The following is a 19,652-nucleotide window of genomic DNA, read 5'->3' on the forward strand; positions in this document are numbered from 1 at the left end:
TTCTCATCCATCACCAGTTAATATATTTAATAAAATCACCTCTAAAAAAGGAAGTCAAGTTTCTTTTAAGCATATGATGAAAAAGTGTCATTCTGGCTCAAAGATTCTGTTCTTTCCTCTCTTTACAAACCCATCTGCAGCAAATAAATGATGTTAGATTTCCAAACATTTATGCAGATCTTGGTCAATGTCACCTAATCCTGCAGTCACATGTATGCTGATGTTTGGAGTCTGTCTCTGGGCTTGAAGGGTGTGTGGTGGTGGACAGGCCATCAGCATCTTCTAAGAGCCTGTTGTTTGGATTGCTCTTTATAGGGAAAATGCCCCCGGGAAAAGGCTTGGAGAATCACACCGCTGTACTTGGATTCGTTCTTCTGGGATTTTCTGACCGCTCCAGCCTGCAGGGCCTGTACTTCACAGTTTTACTGACCGTCTACCTCATGGTCCTCACAGGGAATGGCCTGATAGCACTCATCACAGTAGTGGATTCCACCCTCCACAGCCCCATGTATTTCTTCCTGAGGAACTTGTCCATCCTGGAGATCTGCTACACATCAGTCACTCTGCCAAAAATGCTGGTGGGTTTCCTGATGGCAGATGGCAGGATCTCCTTCCTTGGCTGCGCTGTTCAGCTGTATTTTCTGGTTTTGTTGGGCAGCATCGAATGCTTTATCCTGGCTGCGATGGCCTATGACCGCTATGTAGCCATCTGTGACCCCCTGCACTATACCCTCATGATGAGCAGAGGTCTCTGCATCAGGCTGGTGGTGGGGTCATGGGTGGTTGTTGCACCGGTACAAATAGGACAGACCTACCAGGTGTTCACTTTGCCCTTCTGTGCATCCCATGACCTTCATCACTTTTTCTGTGATGTCCCTCCTCTGCTGGAACTGGCCTGTGCAGACACTTTCTGGAATCAAGTGATGCTGTACACCATCATCGTGGTATTTGTGATCCTTCCTTTCTCCTTAATAATTCTTTCTTACATTAATATTATCAGGGCAATTCTAAAAATACCTTCAGTTCTGGGCAGACACAAAGCCTTTTCCACCTGTTCTTCACACCTTGGAGTGGTGACGCTCTTCTATGGCTCAGCCACAGTGGTCTACTTAAAGCGACGGTCAAGGGATTCTGTAGACATCGACAAATACCTTGCCCTGTTTTACACAATTGTGACCCCCATGTTTAACCCTCTCATCTATAGCCTGAGAAATAAGGAAGTGAGAATTGCCTTGAAGAAACTCCTATGGACAAAGTGATACTACAGAGTATGTAAAATAGTTCCAAATAGTACCAGAAGTCCCACTGAGGTACATGGTTGCCTGAACAAAGCATCCCATATTTGCTCAAACAAAACCATATGTCCACTCTGGCTTTCATCCTCCTCAAGAAGGGGAAAGGTCTCCTGAGACATTCCTGTTATCTCATGCCCCACCATGCTGTCTTTGTACTCTAGAGCATCTTCAGTGCCCCTAAATTGCTTAATGCCAACAGCTACTTCAAGCTCTGTCTGACCAAGGTAACATTAAAGGGGAATAGTCAAAGCATGGCCAATAGTAAATGGGGCCCAGAGGGTGACACAATTGACGAAGAGATGACCATCTTCAGGGCTGAGAAACCCCTTGCTAGACCCCATGGATTACCTACAATCTCCCCACATGGAATTAGCTTAAAAAAGATAAAAGACCTGCAGGTCATCTTCTGTTGCTGTGAGTCTTGCACTGAGTTGTGTAATGGTAGACAAACTTGACATAAGGAATAAAAGACCAGAAATCACCTGATGAACAGTCCAGTACTGGAACAGGGGCCCAGAGACCTCTGGAATTTCTGTTTGTCATAGTTTAACACCAGGCAGCAACTAAACACCACATCTGCTCACTCACTCCCCCCCGCAGTGGGATGAAGGAGAGAATTGGAAGGGTAAAAGTGAGAAAACTTGTGGGTTGAGATAAAGGTATTTTAATATGAAAAGCAAAAACTGTGCATGCAAACAAAGCAAACTAAGGGATTCATTCACTGCTTCCCATCAGCAGGCATGTGTTCATCCCATCTCCAGGAAAGCAGGGTTATATCACGTGTAACAGTTACTTGGGAAGACAAATGCCATCACTCTGAACATCCCCCACTTCGTTCTTCTTCTCCCAGTTTTATATGCTGAGCATGACATCATGTGGCAGTGAATCTCCCTTTGGTCCACTGAGATAATCCGTCCCAGCTGTGTCCCATCCCAGCTTCTTGGGCACCCCCAGCCTACTCATTGTTCTGTCACTGTGAGGAGCAGAAAAGACCTTGATACTGCGTAAGAACTGCTCAGTGATAACAAAAATATCCCTGTGTTGTCAACACTGTTTTCAGAACAAATCCGAAACACATCCCCAAATGGCTACTGTGGAGAAAATTGACTCTATCTCAGCCAGAACCAGCACAAGCATTCGTGTGCTGAATCTACTTTGCTGTTTTGAAACTGCCTCTTGGAAAAATGTGACCAGTAGGGTTTTTTAAGCCAAAAAGTGTATGCAGCACTGAAGTGTGTTTCCATGTATGTAACAGCTTTACTCAAGGTCTGCTCCTGGGGGGGAAATATCTCAGTCTGCAGTCAGAAATGGCTGGAGATGTGAGGGACAGATGTGTTTCCTGAGGCAATATTCGTTATGCGTACAACATAAAAAGGTTGTGAAGGTGAATGGGCATGAAAGAAACAAGAAAACTGCTCATCCCATAGAGCTCTGCAGAAAGAAGGTGGAGCTGTACACAGCATGAGGTGCTACCAGTGGGATTAGCATGTAGAAAAGATTTTTGAAGAGAAGGCTTTGCAAAGGAATATCCTGACTTCACCCGCATGAAGTATAGAGACCAGGCAGTGTATTGAAATGATGGCGAGAAGTGCCCTGGGGTAAAAGATCTTTGATGAGACAAGGTTTGAGAGATTTGGGTTACAGAGATTTGAGGTAGTCCTTTGATGATCTGAGTAGGCTGAACTTTGGAAATCAGAAAAACGAGGAAACTCTCAAGGATGTTTAAGGAATTAGTACTACTATCACCAGTAACAGAAAAGTGCCGTAAGGGAGTTACTTCTCATTCTTCATTATGATTAATTAAAGCACTTTAATTCCTAGCATTCATTTTTCCTTGGCAAAATAGCCATAACTTCTCAGTAGTTGGCTTCTCTCATGAAGTTTTTAAAACAGTGCTGATTCTCTCTGCTATGTTTTTTGTGTACAAATACGCAGGCATGTCACAAGAAGAGCAAGAGGCCACGAATGCATTGCAAATAGCAAGTTTTATTTTAGTTACCTCTCTACCAGGGGATCTCTGAAGTCACATCTAAGCTCCCAGGTGGAGGTGACACAAATGGGAACGCAGGCGCTGGTCAGTTCAGCCCTGCTGGAAGATCACTGGCCCTGCTGAGCTCACCTGTATTTCAAGGCTCAGGCAGGTGCCTCCTCCTGCTCTTTCTCACAACAAAGCAGGAATCTCAGACATAGTGATAAGGTGCCTAGAGTTTCTCACAGGCCTGTGTTATCTAACACAGAGGTTCTGCTCATCAAGCACACAAGGTCAGTAGAACAATTAGTGTGATGTATGTGCTTTTTCTACAGACGGGTGCAAGTCACTTCAGCATATTTACATTTACATTTAACTAACCTCCTCGCCAAATCTTCCGCTATATTCCCATGCCTCTTTGTTACAATTTAATTATTTAAATTTAATATTTAAATATTACACTTATTTAATAATATTGCCCTTAAATCACCCTGCTTCATATCTTTTCTCCACATTATGTGGAGGACAGGTGGAAGATGGCAGCTGTTTCTTTTCTAGCCAAGGAAGGTAAAGGGTCAGATCCCAAATGAGTGCAAGGGCTACAGCCATCAGCCACCCCCTTCTTTCTCTCTGACACCCTCCTACCCTCTCTCCCACACCTACACATGGTGAGTCACTGCTGGTCAGAACCCCTTGCTCTTCAGAAGTGGCTTTGGGATTCCTGGATCTTCCTGTTGCTTACTATATACTTATTCTCTCCTTCCAGAACTCAACATGAGTTTTCCTGGCTGTAACAGGGACTTTTTGACCATCTCCTAGGAAACAGTTGTTTCTTTATGATTTTCTGTGCTGAAAGAGTGATAACAGAAATGCACCAAATTTTGCACTGCTGCAGCAGAATTTCCTGCAGGTGAAGGCACCAGTGACATGACCCCTTCTAGTTCACTGTCTGCTTTTCTTTCCTGAGTTGCTGCCTAAATGAGGAGCCATGGTCCCAATGCTTTTAAGCAAAATAAAGAGCCTTCAGCTTTTTTTTTTTCCTGAGATCATCCCTTCAAGGGCTGTTTGGTGGTGCAGGGACAGTTCCCGTGTACGTGGATGAAGGGGAACAGATCCCAGCATGGCAGAACTTTCAGGGAGCATCAGAGCTTGGCTTTCTCCAGCTGTTCTCTTTGAACTTAACTAGTCTCTTTCTGATCCCTTGTGTTGGTGCAAGGCCTGAGTGCTCTGGCAGCTTGGTCACCGTCCTGCTGTGTGGCAGTCCTGTGACCACAGGCAGGAACAGGCAATGGGCACTTGCGTGACAGAGCTGGACTCCATAACAGGCTTTCCATAAAGAAAGCTGATCTTCTCAGGGCAATACCTGAAGGTTTAGATCTTCTTCTGAAGTTTATCTGAAACACATGCCCAAGGAAGTGGCCCACAGATACAAACAAACACCAGTGTACAGCTGAACATTGTGGGTGTGCAGGGCTAGGGTGCGCAGCAGTGTTCTCTCACAGCCAGCCCCCCTGCCAGAGACCTGCAGGACCAACAGAGCAGGGTCTGGTGTGTGCCTGTGTGTGCTGGACACCACATAGAACTGCCCTAGAGCAATTATTACAGACTGGCCCCTCACGACCGCCATTTCCAGCCCGCCAGCCCAGCTCAGAGTTTGTTCTTCCCTCCATGGAGGGACATGAAATGAGTAGATCACAAGTCCACGTTAGCATTGTACAGGTGAGATACACACATGCACATCATGTATCTGAGGTGAGATGAACCGGAGTGAGCACAAACATCATCAGCTATTCCTTGGAGTTCCATGAAGGCCTGTGGGACAGACAGTGTCTCAAGTCACTTTAGGTTGGGAGTAACATCTGTGGGCACCTGGCTGAATGCAGCACTGGGATGTGCTTCCTTGAACTGAGATCCCCATGTCCATTCTTCATGAAATGGGAAATCTCAGATCAGTGCAGAGCAGGATGATACACTGTGGGGCTGAAGTACCTCCAATCAGTTGGGAGTGTCAACAGCAGGTCACAGAGGCACCATGAATCCTGCCTATGTATGAAAAAGGGAAATGTCTGTCTCTGAACATCCCTGGGTACATAAGGAGTCCACGAGGCCAGCCCAGATGTGGATGCCCAACAGAACCCTGACATTTCTGTGTGTGACTCCAGGAACAAACCCCACTGGCCCAGTAAGATTCTTCTCAGCTGCCTTGGACAGGTTCATTGCAAATGCTCCTGTTTGCTATGTCACACTTGCCCTTGATTCTGGGTTGTACTCTCAAAAGCACCAGAGCAACGAAAGAGGTTCTAGGGTCCTTGGAAAAGGCAGACATCAAAGCCATCTTCAGGAAGAGCAGGGATGAGAACTGGGAGAATTATAAGGCTGATCAGCCTGACTCTGTCTCTGGGAAGGGGATGGGCCATGTTCTTCTGCATCCATTTCCAGGCCGTTGAAGGACAGGAAAGGGATTGCTGAAACCAAAACAGCCTGGGGAAAGAAAGGCATGTCGTGTACATAGTGGTTTGCAAGACCTCAGACGTGGTGTCCTGTGGTGTCCTTATAGCCAGACTGGTTCTCTCTGGGCTGAATAAGAGGACATTGGGTAGGAAATTGGCTGAACCATCAAGATCAAATGTCACCTGTGGTAAAATATACTCCATGCAACCAGTTACTAGTCGCATTCCTCAGCGACCAGAACCCAGGCCAAGACTGTTGAACTTGTTTATATTCCCACTGTATGATGTTTACGAGTGCACTTTCAGCACCTTTGTGGATGATGCAACACTGGGCGGAGCACTTCGATACCCTCACGTGGTTCACCCTGCCCTGAACAGCAGAGTGAGAAAAGATGATTTGGGCTCTCTTCAAACTGGAGTTATTTTGTGATTCAATGACTCTTTCCCTTTGAGGGGTTTTTGAAGAAAGAATACAGAGAGGAAAAAGAAAAGAAAATTTAAAAAGAGTCAGGAGATATAAAAGATGTCAGCATAAATACAGAAGTTCCTGGGAAGAATGTTTCTCAACTCAAATCGTTAGTAGGGTTTGATCAATTTGATAAAACAAGCACACTTCTATCTGTTCAGGTCCTGGGCCATAAGAAGGTTGATGGATGGCTATGGTATTATGAGGCCAGTTGTGTCTCAGAAACTCATACTTCAGTAAAAAGCATGTGGTTGTGAAGGGGACTGTGAGGTCAGTTCTGTCTCTGGAGGTGACAGGCCAGCAGCAGGGACATGGCTGGGAAAGAACCTCTGACACAAAGTGCCCCATAGGCCCTACCCAGGAAGAGGGCTTAGAGATGGGTTGTCATCTCCATTCTGTGACAAAAGTGAACACCTGATAAGTCCTCAGAATGAGTTCCTGAATAAGAAGTACAAGGGGCTGTGAAGACTTAAGTCCCCCACTGTGATGACTGGGCCCTATGAGAACCTTGATGCTGACAATCAGGAAGACTGTGAAGTGCAAGCTTCACAGATGGATGTGGTCAGAAAATCCCAGAAAAAAAGAAATCCAAGTTCAGCACTGCCATTTTCCACACATCTTTTGAGGGTTATTGTCTCCACATAAATTAATCCAAACAACAGGCTGTTGGTGGGTGGTGATGGCTCATCCACCTTCACATACAGCTCAAGCACAGAATCATAGAATCACAAAATAGTTTATGTTGAAGAGACATTTAAAGATCATCTAGTCCAGCCCCCCTACCATGGCAAGGGAAATCTTTCGCTAGATCAGGTTGCTCAAAGCCCCATTCAACCTGACACTGAACATTAGCAACGATGGGGCATCCACAGCTCCTCTGTGCAATATGTTCCAGTGTCTCACCACCCTCATCATACAAAAATTTCTTCCTTGCATTCAGTTTAAACCTACTGTCTTTCAGTTAAAAATCATGCCCTTTGTCCTATTACTGCAGGCCTTGGCAAAAAGTCTCTCTCCATCTTTCCAATAAACTCCCTTTACATATTGAAAGGTCATGAGAAGCCTTCTCTTCTCCAGGCTGAACAACCTCAACTCAGTCTTTCTTCATAGCAGAGGTGTTCCAACCCTGGTGTCGTTTTTGTGGCCTCCTCTGGACACACTGTAATTGGTTCGTGTCTTTGTTGTATTGGATAACCCAGAGCTGGATGCAGCACTGCAGGTGGGGTCTCACCAGAGTGGAGCAGAGGGGAAGAATAACCTCTCTCGACCTGCTGGCCACGCTGCATTGGATGCATCCCAAGATATTATTGTTTTCTGGGCTGCACCAATGAGGGACTTGGGGGTCACATAACCCTGGGTTAGAAAACCATAGCTATGAGAATTATAAACTCCCAATCAATTCGGAAATTGTACGGGATTGGCTACTCTAGCTAGATCCCTGCAAGTCGATGGGGCCTGATGCGATTCACCCAAGAGTGCTTAAAGAGTTGGCTGACATCACAGAGGGAGCTCTCTCCATGATTCTTCTATGCTCTTGGGAATCTGGAGAGGGCCCGGATGACTGGAAGCTGGCAAACGTTGTCCCAATCTACAAGAAGGGCAACAGGGATGACCCTGGCAACTACAGGCCTGTCAGCCTCACTGATGTTCCTGGCAAAATTATGGAGAAGATCATTCTGGGAGTTGTTGAAAAATATCTGAATGACAATGCAGTCATTGGTCCCAGCCAGCACGGGTTCATGAGGGGAAAGTCCTGCTTAACAAACTTTATTTCATGCTGGAACAAGGTTACCCACCTAGTTGACCAGGGGAAGCCTGTCAATGTGATCTTTTGGAATTTCAGTAAAGCATTTGATGCTGTCTTTCACAGTCTCCTCCTGGACAAGATGTCCAGCACACAGCTGAGTAAACACACAATGCAGTGGGTGAGCAACTGACTGATGGGCTGGGCTCAAAGGGTTCTAGTAAATGGGGTCATGTTGGGCCGGCGCCCAGTCACTAGTGGGGTTCCACAGGGATCCATCTTATGGTCAGCACTCTTCAATGTCTTTATAAACGACTTAGACTCGGGACTTGAGGGGTTGCTTAGTCAGTTTGCTGATGAAACGAAACTGGGGGAAGCTGTCAACACTCTGGCGGGCCATGGCTCCAGGGAAGCGGCAGCCATTATGACCATCAGGCAGCAGAGGCACAGCCCCTGCTGAGTCAGCATGATGCAGCCTCCCGTCCCATGGGCTGCCTCTCCATGTGTCAGCTGGAATTTTGACTCCATAACCCTTTCTTCCTGCTGGGGCTGTATCCGCAGCTCCAGAGAAGATTGGAAGAGATGGGAGCTCAGACAAATTATTTCCTGCTGGTTTCTTGATCTACAGAGTGTCAAGGTTTGATTGCAGGGTGACAATAAACCACGGTGGCAGATGCTTTGTTAACCCCCTCTTCCCCCCCAGATCCTCTCATCCTCCCTCCCCACTAAGTACAAGTGATAGGAGGGCAAAGAGAGACAAAGAGAGAGAGTTGGAAAAAGTTAAAAATGTTTTACTAATTCTACTAATAAAACAGAGAAGATAATACAAAATATACAAAACCAATCTTGAAATTCTCCAGCAGCAACAGAGCAGACACCCAGAAGTCCTAAGTTGGACTCTGCAGCAAACCAGAACTGGATTCAGTATGTCACTAGGCCTCAGTTTGCAGGGACGACTTGCAAGGTCCTTACCAGGTGCCAGCCATAGCTGAAGAGGGGAAAAAGGGTTGAGACCCTCATGATCTCCCACTTTTATATGAAGCATCACATGAATGGGATGGAATACTTGGTTGGTCAGTTTTAGTCACCTGTTCAGTTTGCTCCTCCTTGCCCCTTTCACTTACAGGATGTGCATCCTTATCAGCGACCTTGCATTCTATTGCTATGTCTACCAAAACATGTATCCAACTTCAGAAAAGTGCAGTTACTAAGAAGGGTTTAACTGAAAGAAAGAATCACTTAAAGAGAAACTTCTCTTATTTTTAACAAAACCGGAACATTCTACCCCTTATCACATACCATTCATGGCATGCTTAGGCTTTATCAATACAATCTAATTAATTCCTACTACCATATATATATATATGTATATACATATGTACATATATGTATAGATGTAATTCATCATTCTCTTAGTCCATGGACCATCCTTTTGAAAAGCTCATTCAGTTAATTTAGTTAATGACTTTAAGCTTCATTTATCACAACAGTCTCCCAGGGCAGTGAAAATGGTACATCTAGTGCATCTCATGCCCACAGTTTGTGGGTTAAAGACATCAATTTCAAAGAAGCTGTCAGGCACCACTTATTGAAGCAGGTCTGGTTTCATCACCACTGTCTTGATCTGAAAGACACTTACTGAACACTGTTAGTATGGCATATAGCATCATGTAGCAATTGACATCATACAGTTCACTATTGAATATTCTCACCTAAAATCAAATCCCCTTGAGGTACACACCAAACTTCTCCATCCTTAAGCATCACCCACCAGGTGATGCCATGTCCTTGGGCAGAAACAATCCCACGAATGGGCTTGCCTCTGACTGAGGCAGGAGTAACCCAAACTACTTTTCCTAACATATTTTTCATGTGTACTACAGGGACTTTATCTCCTTCTACAGTACGTAGAACTTCTGATTGAGTATGCCCAGCTCAGTTGGTTGATCCTCTAGTGTTGACCAACCAAGTGGCTTTTGCTAAATATGAATCCCAGTTTTTAAAGGTTCCACCACCCATTGCCTTTAGCGTAGTTTTTAACAGACCATTGTACCTTTCAATTTTCCCAGAGGCTGGTGCATGATATGGAATATGATATACCCACTCAATACCATGTTCTTTGGCCCAAATGTCTGTAAGACTGGTTTTGAAATTAGTCCCATTGTCTGACTCAATTCTTTCTGGTGTGCCGTGTTGCCAAAGGACTCGATTTTCAAGGCCCAAGATAGTATTCTGAGCTAGGGGTAGCATGAGGTACGGCATATGTTTGCAACCATTCGGTGGTTGCTTCCACCATTTTAAGTAGATAGCGCTTACCTTGATGGGTTTGTGGGAGTGTAATATAATCAATCTGCCAAGCCTCTCCATACTTAGATTTCAACCATCACCCCCCCTACCATATAGGCTTTAACCGTTTTGCTTGTTTGATTTCAGTGCATGTTTCACATTCATGAATAACCTGTGAAATAGTGTCCATAGTTAAGTCCACCCCTCAATCATGAGCCCATTTATATGCTGCATCTCTACCTTGATGCCCTGAAGCATCATGGGCCCACCAAGCTAGGAAAAGTTCACTTTTATGTTGCCAGTCTAAGTCCACCTCAGCTACTTTAATCTTAGCAGCCTGATCTGCTTGCTGGTTGTTTTGATGTTCTTCAGTGGCTCAACTTTTAGGCATATGAACATCCACATGACCTCTTACAGGCAGGCTCTCTAGCCAAGCAGCGTCTTGCCACAGTGTGGCAGCCCAAATGGGTTTACCTCTGTGCTGCCAGTTGCTTTTCTTCCATTGCTGTAGCCACCCCCACAAGGCATTTGCTACCACCCATGAGTCAGTATAGAGATAAAGGACTGGCCAGTTCTCTCGTTCAGCAATGTCCAAAGCTAGCTGGATGGCTTTCACTTCTGCAAATTGACTAGATTCACCTTGTCCTTCAGTGGCTTCTGTAACTTGTCGTGTGGGACTCCATACAGAAGCTTTCCACCTTCAATATTTTCCTACAAGATGGCAGGATCCATCTGTGAACAGTGCATACTGCTTTTCAGTCTCTGAAAGAGTATTATACAGTGGTGCTTCTTCAACACGTGTTACTTCCTCCTCATCTGGAGACATCCCAAAGTCTTCGCTTTCTGGCCAGTCTGTAATCACTTCTAAGATCCCTGGGCGATTGGCATTTCCAATTCAAGCTCGTTGCGTGATCAGTGCAATCCATTTACTCCACATAACATCGGTTGCATGATGCGTAGAGGGTACCTTCCCTTTGAACATCCAGCTCAGTACTGGCAGTCGAGGTGCCAGGAGGAGCTGTGCTTCAGTACCGATCACTTCTGAAGCAGCTCGGACCCCTTCACATGCCGCTAGTATCTCTTTTTTAGTCACTGTAGTTGGCCTCAGATCCTTTGTATCCTCGACTCCAAAAACCTAAGGGTCGACTTTGAGTTTCTCCTGGTGCTTTCTGCCAGAGTCTCCAGGTAAGTCCATTATCTCCAGCTGCGGTGTAGAGCACATTTTTAACATCTAGTCCAGTCCAAACTGGCCCAAGGGCCACCGCATGAGTTATCTCACGCTTAATTTGTTCAAAGGTTTGTCGTTGTTCAGGGCCCCACCCAAAATGGTTGTTTTTCCAAGTCACTCAATAGAGAGGGCTCACAATCTGGCTGTAGTCAGGAATATACATTCTCCAAAAACCTACAACGCCTAAGAAATTCTGTGTCTCCATTTTATTATTAAGTGGAGACAAAGCTGCAATTTTGTTGATCACATCCATTGGGATCTGACATCCTCTATAGGCTGCCCTGGACATAAGGAATTGTCACAGGTTCAGTTGTCCTACATGTGGGCACTTCCTGTCATTTAAGTTGGCCAAAGGAATTTCCCACCAGCCTCCAAGAAGGTGCTCCCAGGTGCTGCCTTGTCTCTGTGAACTGCTCCATTAGAGCTTGCAGTTATCTGCGTGCATCTTGGTCACCTCTGGAACCAAATATGTCACCAGGTGTCTGTGTCTGAAAATGTTCCCCCTGCCTTCCACCTCCATTAATTAGCAAGAGAGCTGAGACAAGGAGCTCCTGTGCAGGAGCCTGTTTTGCACACATCTGATCTGAGGAAAGATGAATCCCACCTCCTGTGGGTTTGTGGTGTGCATGGGATAGAGCTACCTCCTCTTTTGGCTCTAAGGACTGCAAACTCAGCATGAGAAGACTTCATTGACTCAGCTGAATCCCTTCCCTCAGAATAGATAAAGAAGAGTCCTCCCTGACACTCTCTGGTGTCCTGTCTAAAAGTAATAAAACAAAAAGGGTGTTCCTGGAGCTAAAGCTGTCTCTGATTGAGAAAATCAGCTGCTGGGAAGAAGTTTTTCTCCCCAGCTGAAGGTCAGAAAATAAGTAGTTATGTCAGCCTATTTCACAGCAGGTCCCCCTGGAGCCCCAGTGACACCTGGAGGGAGCCCAGAGGGGACAGAGAAAGTGCCCCCTTGTGCTGCTCCTGTGCTGCTGAGCTGGGCTGGGCTCCTGGCACAGAGGGAGCTCATGGCAGTGGCAGCGCTGCAGAGAGACAGCTCTGCCCAGGAGCAGCTCCTCTGCACACGCAGCAGGGATGAGGGCTCTGCCTGCAGCACCGAGGGCAGAGGAGCCAGGCAGAGAGAGGGTAAAAACCATGTAGGGTGGTAGGTTGCTGAGTGCTCAATGAGAGGCAAATCTTCACAGTCCTAACATGGTAAGTCTCTGCATGTAGGACAATGCAGCTGCATTTCCTGGAGAGATCTCCAAAAGCTGAAACATTACATGACTGGTGGGACTTGTAAGAACGGTTCTCCTTTCTTTTCTGGCGTGGAGAAGGAGGACATTCTCTACAAGAGGTGTTCCCTGCTGCAGCATCAGTGGAGAGGCCATGAAAGCTGCTTTCTCCCAGGGGTGGCTGCAGGGGTGTGAAGCTGGGTGAGCACCCAGGCATACCCAGGGCTGTCCTGCAGAGCTCAGCGCTCAGCCTGCCCGGAGAGATCCCAGGAACACTGAGGGGAGAAGCTCTGGGTGGAAGGAGCGACCTCTAACAGGACAGGGTCCTTCTGCTCTCAAAAGGGTGCTGTGTGTGCCAGGGCTGCTCCAGATCACCCACAGGGCACTTCTGACAGTTCCTTCCTCCTTCTGAGGACCTTCCACTTGAGAGCAAGGCCCAGGCAGGAGTTACCTGGAAAGGAAGGTTTTGCTTTAGCCTTCAGTTCATGCTGGGGGGGTGTAAAGGGGAAAGGAGCTGGTGACTTCAGAGAAGTGACAGGGACTCTTGAACCATTAAGCGGTGTGATCATTAGGTCTGCTAGGAACATGATAAACTGCTGCACCTATCTCTCAGCCTACAGACAGTACCAGCATCCACTTTGCTGTCAACACCACAGTTTGTCTGACCTGCTCTTTACCACCTACAAGCAGGGAGGTGACTTTAGACAGTAGCCTCCCAGGGGGAGTTTTGAACACATAGATGGTGGGATGGGATCCCTCAGAAATTACTGTGAGGAAAAGGATGTAGAACAGAGAAGCAGGTGGAAATGGTCCATGAAGCAGAGAGGTGGGCAGGAAAGAAGGCAATACAAAATGGTAAAGTCGTGGAAATGAGAACTGGGAAAACTGCCTGTCATCCCCTCCCATGCAGAGCCCTTCCTCTGAGCAAGCCACAGGGCCTCTTGTCTGACCCAGCCAAGTCTGTGTCCTCACGGCCGTGGGCACAAGGCAGCAGCTGCCCACTCTGCAGCCAGAGCTCCGGCAGAGGAGAGGTGCCTCTCTCCAGCCAGCGCCCATTTCCCTCTGCAGAGCACAGGGTGAGTGGGATGCCTCACAGCATTGCTGGTTGAGAGGCTGTCTGCATGGCTGGTTATGGTGATGACTTTCTCAAGTGTCTTTGTCTCTCTTCTTGCCTCCCTTGGCAGAAGAATCCTGGTGCTGCTCCTCCTTTTCCCACCTGTCCGTGCTGCTCCTGCTCCTGCTCTTGGACTTTGTGGGGTTGGGGGAATTTCAGACACAAACCCTTTGAGCCTTGCCAGAAAAGGGTCTGCATGGGAGTGAGAAGCCCCAGCCTCCCTCTAACCTGTGAAGCTCCAGGAGATGTGGGCTGTGGGCTTGGGAAGTGAATGTCTTTCCCCAGAGGAGATCCTGCCTGTAGGACACTTTGACCATTTCCCTGCAGTGTCCTGAGAGGCTGTGTGCTTGACACCAGACACCATTATCTCACAGCATCTTTGCCCCTAAAGAAGCCCCAGAGGTGTGAAGACTGTGGAAATGTTGTCGAGCAGCTGTATGCAGGCAGCTGAAAGGTGCCCTGTGTGTCTTGCCGAGACGGGGAGTGTGTCTTCCACCCTCAGGCACTCTGTGAAAGAGGGAGACGTTTGGAGACCTGAGCCTTAAGTCCAGATATCTCTACCCTCAGCAGGGTCATGTTTCTTTGAAGGACAAGCTGCGACTGTGATCATCCTCCATCTCAAGCACATAGGAGCAATGAGGAGCTGGGAACAAGACTGACAGATAGCCCAGCTCCCCTCAGACTGCACTGAGTGACATTGAACATTTTGCCACTCAGGTCTCATGAGGGAAATGCTGAGGATTTCTACCTTTGAAGAAGACTCCACAGGTAGGACAGGACTATCTAAAAGAAAAAAAGGAGGAAAAAAAATTACTTTCTGCCTTGAAAAGTGTCTCTGAACTTTTCACTTGCTTTTCCTTCTTCACCAGTCTGTCATCATCAGAGGCAGCAAATGTCCAACAGCAGCTCCATCACCCAGTTCCTCCTCCTGGCGTTCACAGACACACGGGAGCTGCAGCTCTTGCACTTCTGGCTCTTCCTGGGCATCTACCTGGCTGCCCTCCTGGGCAACGGCCTCATCATCACCACCATAGCCTGTGACCAGCACCTCCACACCCCCATGTACTTCTTCCTCCTCAGTCTCTCTGTTCTTGACCTTGGATCCCTTTCCACCATTCTCCCAAAAACCATGGCAAATTCCCTCTGGGACACCAGGGCTGTTTCCTATGTAGGATGTGCTGTACAGGTCTTTTTCTGTCTGTTCCTGGTCACAGCAGAATATTCTCTCCTCACAGTCATGTGTTATGACCGCTACATTGCCATCTGCAAACCCCTGCACTACGGGACCCTCCTGGGCAGCAGAGCTTGTGTGCACATGGCAGCAGCTGCCTGGGCCAGTGGGTTTCTCCATGCTCTGCTGCACACGGCCAATACATTTTCACTGCCACTCTGCAAGGGCAATGCTGTGGACCAGTTCTTCTGTGAACTTCCCCAGATCCTCAAGCTCTCCTGCTCACACTCCTACCTCAGGGATTTTGCACTACTTGTGGTTACTGTCTGTTTAGTCTTTGGGTGTTTTGTGTTCATTGTGGTGTCCTATGTGCAGATCTTCAGGGCCGTGCTGAGGATCCCCTCTGAGCAGGGACGGCACAAAGCCTTTTCCATGTGTCTCCCTCACCTGGCCGTGGTCTCATTGTTTGTCAGCACTGGCATATTTACCTGCCTGAAGCCCCCGTCCATCTCCTCTCCATCCCTGGACCTGGTGGTGTCATTTCTGTACTCGGTGGTGCCTCCAGTAGTGAACCCCCTCATTTACAGCATGAGGAACCAGGAGCTCAAGGAGTCCATTAGGAAAGGGATTTCATGGATATTAGTTGATGTTGAATAAATTTTCAGTGATTCTACACAAATGACTGCTAGTGTATCCCAATTAGGCCTGTACTCTATTTCTTGTTTTATCCTTTTTATTTTGTTAGCTTTACATATATTTTGCAGTTATGATGTTCCTACATAAGCATTTTTATTCAGCTTACACTCTTGAGAAATGAACCCAGTACAAATGATTTTTAAACACCTGAAACCTGTATAAATTTTTTTCTAGCATTGTTTCGGAGCTGACTTTTTCATTGCCTCTCTGTAATAAAATGACATCTCCCCCTTGCAGTTTCTCTAGATTTGGCTGTTGTTCCATAAGCTGATATCAACAACAAGCCCAGGAATTTCACCCCCCAAACAACCAGAGTGAAAAGCTCATTGTCACATTGGCAGCTATTACAGAACAAGGTTTGGATTTAGGCCACATCCCTTCTTGTCTGTTGACAGAGGAGATGGTGAACGTTCACTGAGATAGGGTCAGACTGCACTGTCCCAGTGCATGATGGGGCAGAGGACATCCTTCAGGAGAAGAATCAGGAGGTGCCCAGAGAGCCCATGAGATACACGTGAACCACGTGTGCCTGAGGTGGGCAGCGACTGGAGTCCAAAGAGTGAGAGATCACCCAGTGTGGCCTCAGCCAAAAGGAAAGCCAACCTGACACAGACCAGCTCCAACAGGCAACAGCACCTTCACAACCACCACACCAACAGCAGCACTTACACAACCATGAGCAGCACAACTGACCCTGTCCTGTTCTTCCTCTCAGACTGATCTGGTGTGAAGGTTGCACAAGTGGTCCATATATCCTGCGCAGAACTTACCTGCTGTCTCACACATTTCAGTGGTTCCTCCACTGTGGATCCGGGCTTTGGGTCTGCCCAGACTGAGAGATATTACCGACTTGGCCATTCCAACCCTGGGTCTCTCCAGATCCTGGTGTCCTCCTCCTCCTTGCTATCATCACTTAGAATTGACCAGGAAAGCGTGTACGTACCTTCATACCCAAACACACACACAACAGAGAGCCCAATCACACAGCAAATAGCCAGGAGCAGAGTTTAGTTTTGTAGTTTAACCCTGACAGGCAGCTCAGCACCACACAGTCTCTCACTCACTGCCCCACAGCAGGATGGGGTGGAGGATTGGAAACACAAAAGCCCCTGAAGCTCTGGCAGTTCAGATGCCCTGGGCACCTCTGACCAGGCTCCACCCGCAGGTCCCAAGGGTCTCCGGTCTCCTATGGGTTCTAGGCTTATGGTTGGACAGTGGAGCTCTGTCTGGAACCCTGAGAAATTTCAAAAATTATGAGCACCTTTAAATCAACTTAAATGATTGAATTAGTTCAATAATATGTCTGAGCTTTTCCCATTATTTCAAACGGAGGATTTTTCAGGACGTGTATTAGCAATGGGAGATGAAATATTGATATTTCCCTGTTCTTGCATCGCCAGCTAAACAGGGAGCTGCTGGGTATGCTCAAGTGGACGAGAAGAGTTTATAGATCATGGAAGGAGGGTCTGGCCACTTGCGGAGGATATGAGGCTGTTGTCAGAGGGTGTAGGGAGGCAACTAGAAGGCTAGGGCCTCTTTAGAATTAAACCTGGCGAGAGGGGTCAAGGACAGCAGGAAGAGCTTTTTCCAGTATGTGGCAGATAAAACTAACACCAGAGGCAATGTAGGCCCACTGAGGAACGGGGTGGGTGCCCTGGTGACAGAAGATACAGAGAAGGCAGAGTTACTGAATGTCTTCTTTGTCTACTCCGCCGGAGGCTGTCCTGAGGGGCCCCGTACCGCTGAGGCCCCAGAGGAAGTCAGGACAATGGATGAGTTTGCCTCGGTTGATGAGGACTGGGTTAGGGAGCAGTTAGGCAATCTGGACATCCATAAATCCATGGGTCCGGATGGGATGCACCTGCAGGTGCTGAGGGAGCTGGCTGAGGTCATTGCTGGACCACTCTCCATCATCTTTGTCAAGTCTTCGGAAACGGGAGAGGTGCCTGAGGACTGGAGGAAAGCAAATGTCACTGCAGTCTTCAAAAAGGGCAAGAAGGAGGACTCGGGTAACTATAGACCGGTCAGCCTCACCTCCATCCCTGGGAAACTGATGGAATGACTCATCCTTGCTGCCATCTCAAGGCATATCAGGGATAAGAGGGCCATTAGGGGCAGTCAACATGTCTTCACCAGGGGGAAGTCGTGCTTGACCAACCTCATTGACTTTTATGAGGACATAACAAGATGGATGGATGATGGCAGAGTGGTGGATGTGGTCTACCTTGATTTCAGTAAAGCATTTGACACAGTCTCCCACAGCATCCTCACAGCTAAGTTGAGGGAGTACAGTCTGGACAACCAAGTAGTGAGGTGGACTGCGAACTGGCTGAAGGGAAGAAGCCAGAGAGTCGTGGTCAACGGGGCAGAGTCCAGTTGAGGCCTGTATCTAGTGCAGTGCCTCAGGGGTCAGTGCTGGGGCCTGTATTATTCAATATATTCATCAGCAATTTAGACGAGGGAATAGAGTGACTGTCAGCAAGTTTGCTGATGACACCAAGCTGGGAGGAGTGGCTGATACACCAGAGGCTGTGCTGCCATCAGAGACCTGGACAGGCTGGAGAGTTGGGCGGGGAAAAATTAAATGGAATATAACAAGGGAAAGTGTAGAGTAATGCATCTGGGCAGGAACAACCCCAGGTTCCAGTATAATTTGTGGAACAACCTGTTAAAGAGCAGCATAGGGGAAAGGGATCGGGGGTCCTGGTGGAAAGCAGGATGACCATGAGCCAGCACTGGGCCCTTTTGGCCAGGAAGGCCAATGGTACCTGGGGTGGATTAGAAGGGGGGTGGTCAGTAGGTCAGAGAGGTTATCCTGCCCCTCTACCCTGCCCTGGTGAGACCACATCTGGAATAATGTGTCCAGTTGTGGCCCCTCAGTTCCAGAAGGACAGGGAACTGCTGGAGAGAGTCCAGCGCAGCCACCAAGATACTGAAGGGAGTGGAGCATCTCCCGTGTCAGGAAAGGCTGAGGGAGCTGGGGCTCTGGAGCTGGACAAGAGGAGACTGAGGGGTGACCTCATTAATGTTTACAGATATATAAAGGGTGAATGTCATGAGGATGGAGCCAGGCTCTTCTCGGTGACAACCAATGATAGGACAAGGGGTAATGGGATCAAGCTGGAACACAAGAGCTTCCACTTAAATCTGAGAAGAAACTTCTTCCCGGTGAGGGTGGCAGAGCCTGGCCCAGGCTGCCCAGGGAGGTTGTGGAGTCTCCTTCTCTGCAGACATTCCAACCCGCCTGGACACCTTCCTGTGTAACCTCATCTGGGTGTTCCTGCTCCATGGGGGGATTGCACTGGATGAGCTTTCCAGGTCCCTTCCAACCCCTCACATTCTGGGATTCTGTGATAGTCTATCTCTTACTCTGTGTGTTTCATCTCCCTCACATTCCAGTTATTTTCTCCTGGCCTGATAAATTCACCATGTCTTTTAATTGTGTTTATGTTTATAATTTCCTATCTATCTGCCAAAAATATTTCTTGTATAGTTCTCCCTTTTGGAAGGTGGACCTCATTGGAGTCAGTTTAGACTTGACATAGAGCTGAGGCGTCTGTTTTATCTTTTTGTTTCATCTTATCACCTTTTAATTTGTGTGTTCAAAAATAAGAAAACCCTTTTTGTGCCTGTTTGCAGCCAGTTCTCTAATGAGAGCAGCTGGAAATTAGTGGAAAGGGGCTTTAACATCCATTTGCAGACTTCAGTGGAGAACCCAGATGTAAGGAAAAGTGATGTAAGTTCCAGATGTGCAATGACAGAAAGGGTGGGGTTGGCAGGTGAGGAGCAAGGTTGCCCACACTGTATCAGACCTCAAGGGACTGCTTTTCCAATCTGTCCAGACCTCCTTAGGAGACACTCTGGATCAATACCAATCAGAAAATACTGCTATCACCTCATCCATAAACTGAAAATGAAAAAAGTCCTTAAATATGAAAATGAAAATGAAAATAAAAATTATTAAATGCTTACAGAACTCTTCCTCTATAACTAGACTCCTAAAACCTCTCTAA

At 47.3% G+C, this 19,652-nt stretch overlaps 2 protein-coding genes across 2 annotated transcripts; both read left to right on the forward strand.

Moving 5' to 3' along the window:
- The first annotated feature begins 353 nt into the window (after window positions 1-353).
- Window positions 354-1,259, forward strand: LOC135579955 (olfactory receptor 10AG1-like). Its single transcript, XM_065070009.1, has one exon. It carries the CDS (start codon window positions 441-443, stop codon window positions 1,257-1,259), a length of 819 nt encoding a protein of 272 aa, XP_064926081.1. The 5' UTR covers window positions 354-440.
- A 13,149-nt stretch (window positions 1,260-14,408) lies between these two features.
- Window positions 14,409-15,929, forward strand: LOC135579981 (olfactory receptor 14J1-like). The gene has a single exon (XM_065070031.1). It carries the CDS (start codon window positions 14,665-14,667, stop codon window positions 15,598-15,600), a length of 936 nt encoding a protein of 311 aa, XP_064926103.1. The 5' UTR covers window positions 14,409-14,664; the 3' UTR covers window positions 15,601-15,929.
- The last annotated feature ends 3,723 nt before the right edge of the window (window positions 15,930-19,652 follow it).

The sequence above is a fragment of the Columba livia genome, chromosome 7 (assembly GCF_036013475.1).
Source record: "Columba livia isolate bColLiv1 breed racing homer chromosome 7, bColLiv1.pat.W.v2, whole genome shotgun sequence".
Lineage (NCBI taxonomy): Eukaryota > Metazoa > Chordata > Aves > Columbiformes > Columbidae > Columba > Columba livia.

Coding starts and splice junctions, on each gene's coding strand:
- LOC135579955 (XM_065070009.1), top strand. CDS start 441: ATGGTCCTCACAGGGAATGGCCTGATAGCACTCATCACAGTAGTGGAT.
- LOC135579981 (XM_065070031.1), top strand. CDS start 14,665: ATGTCCAACAGCAGCTCCATCACCCAGTTCCTCCTCCTGGCGTTCACA.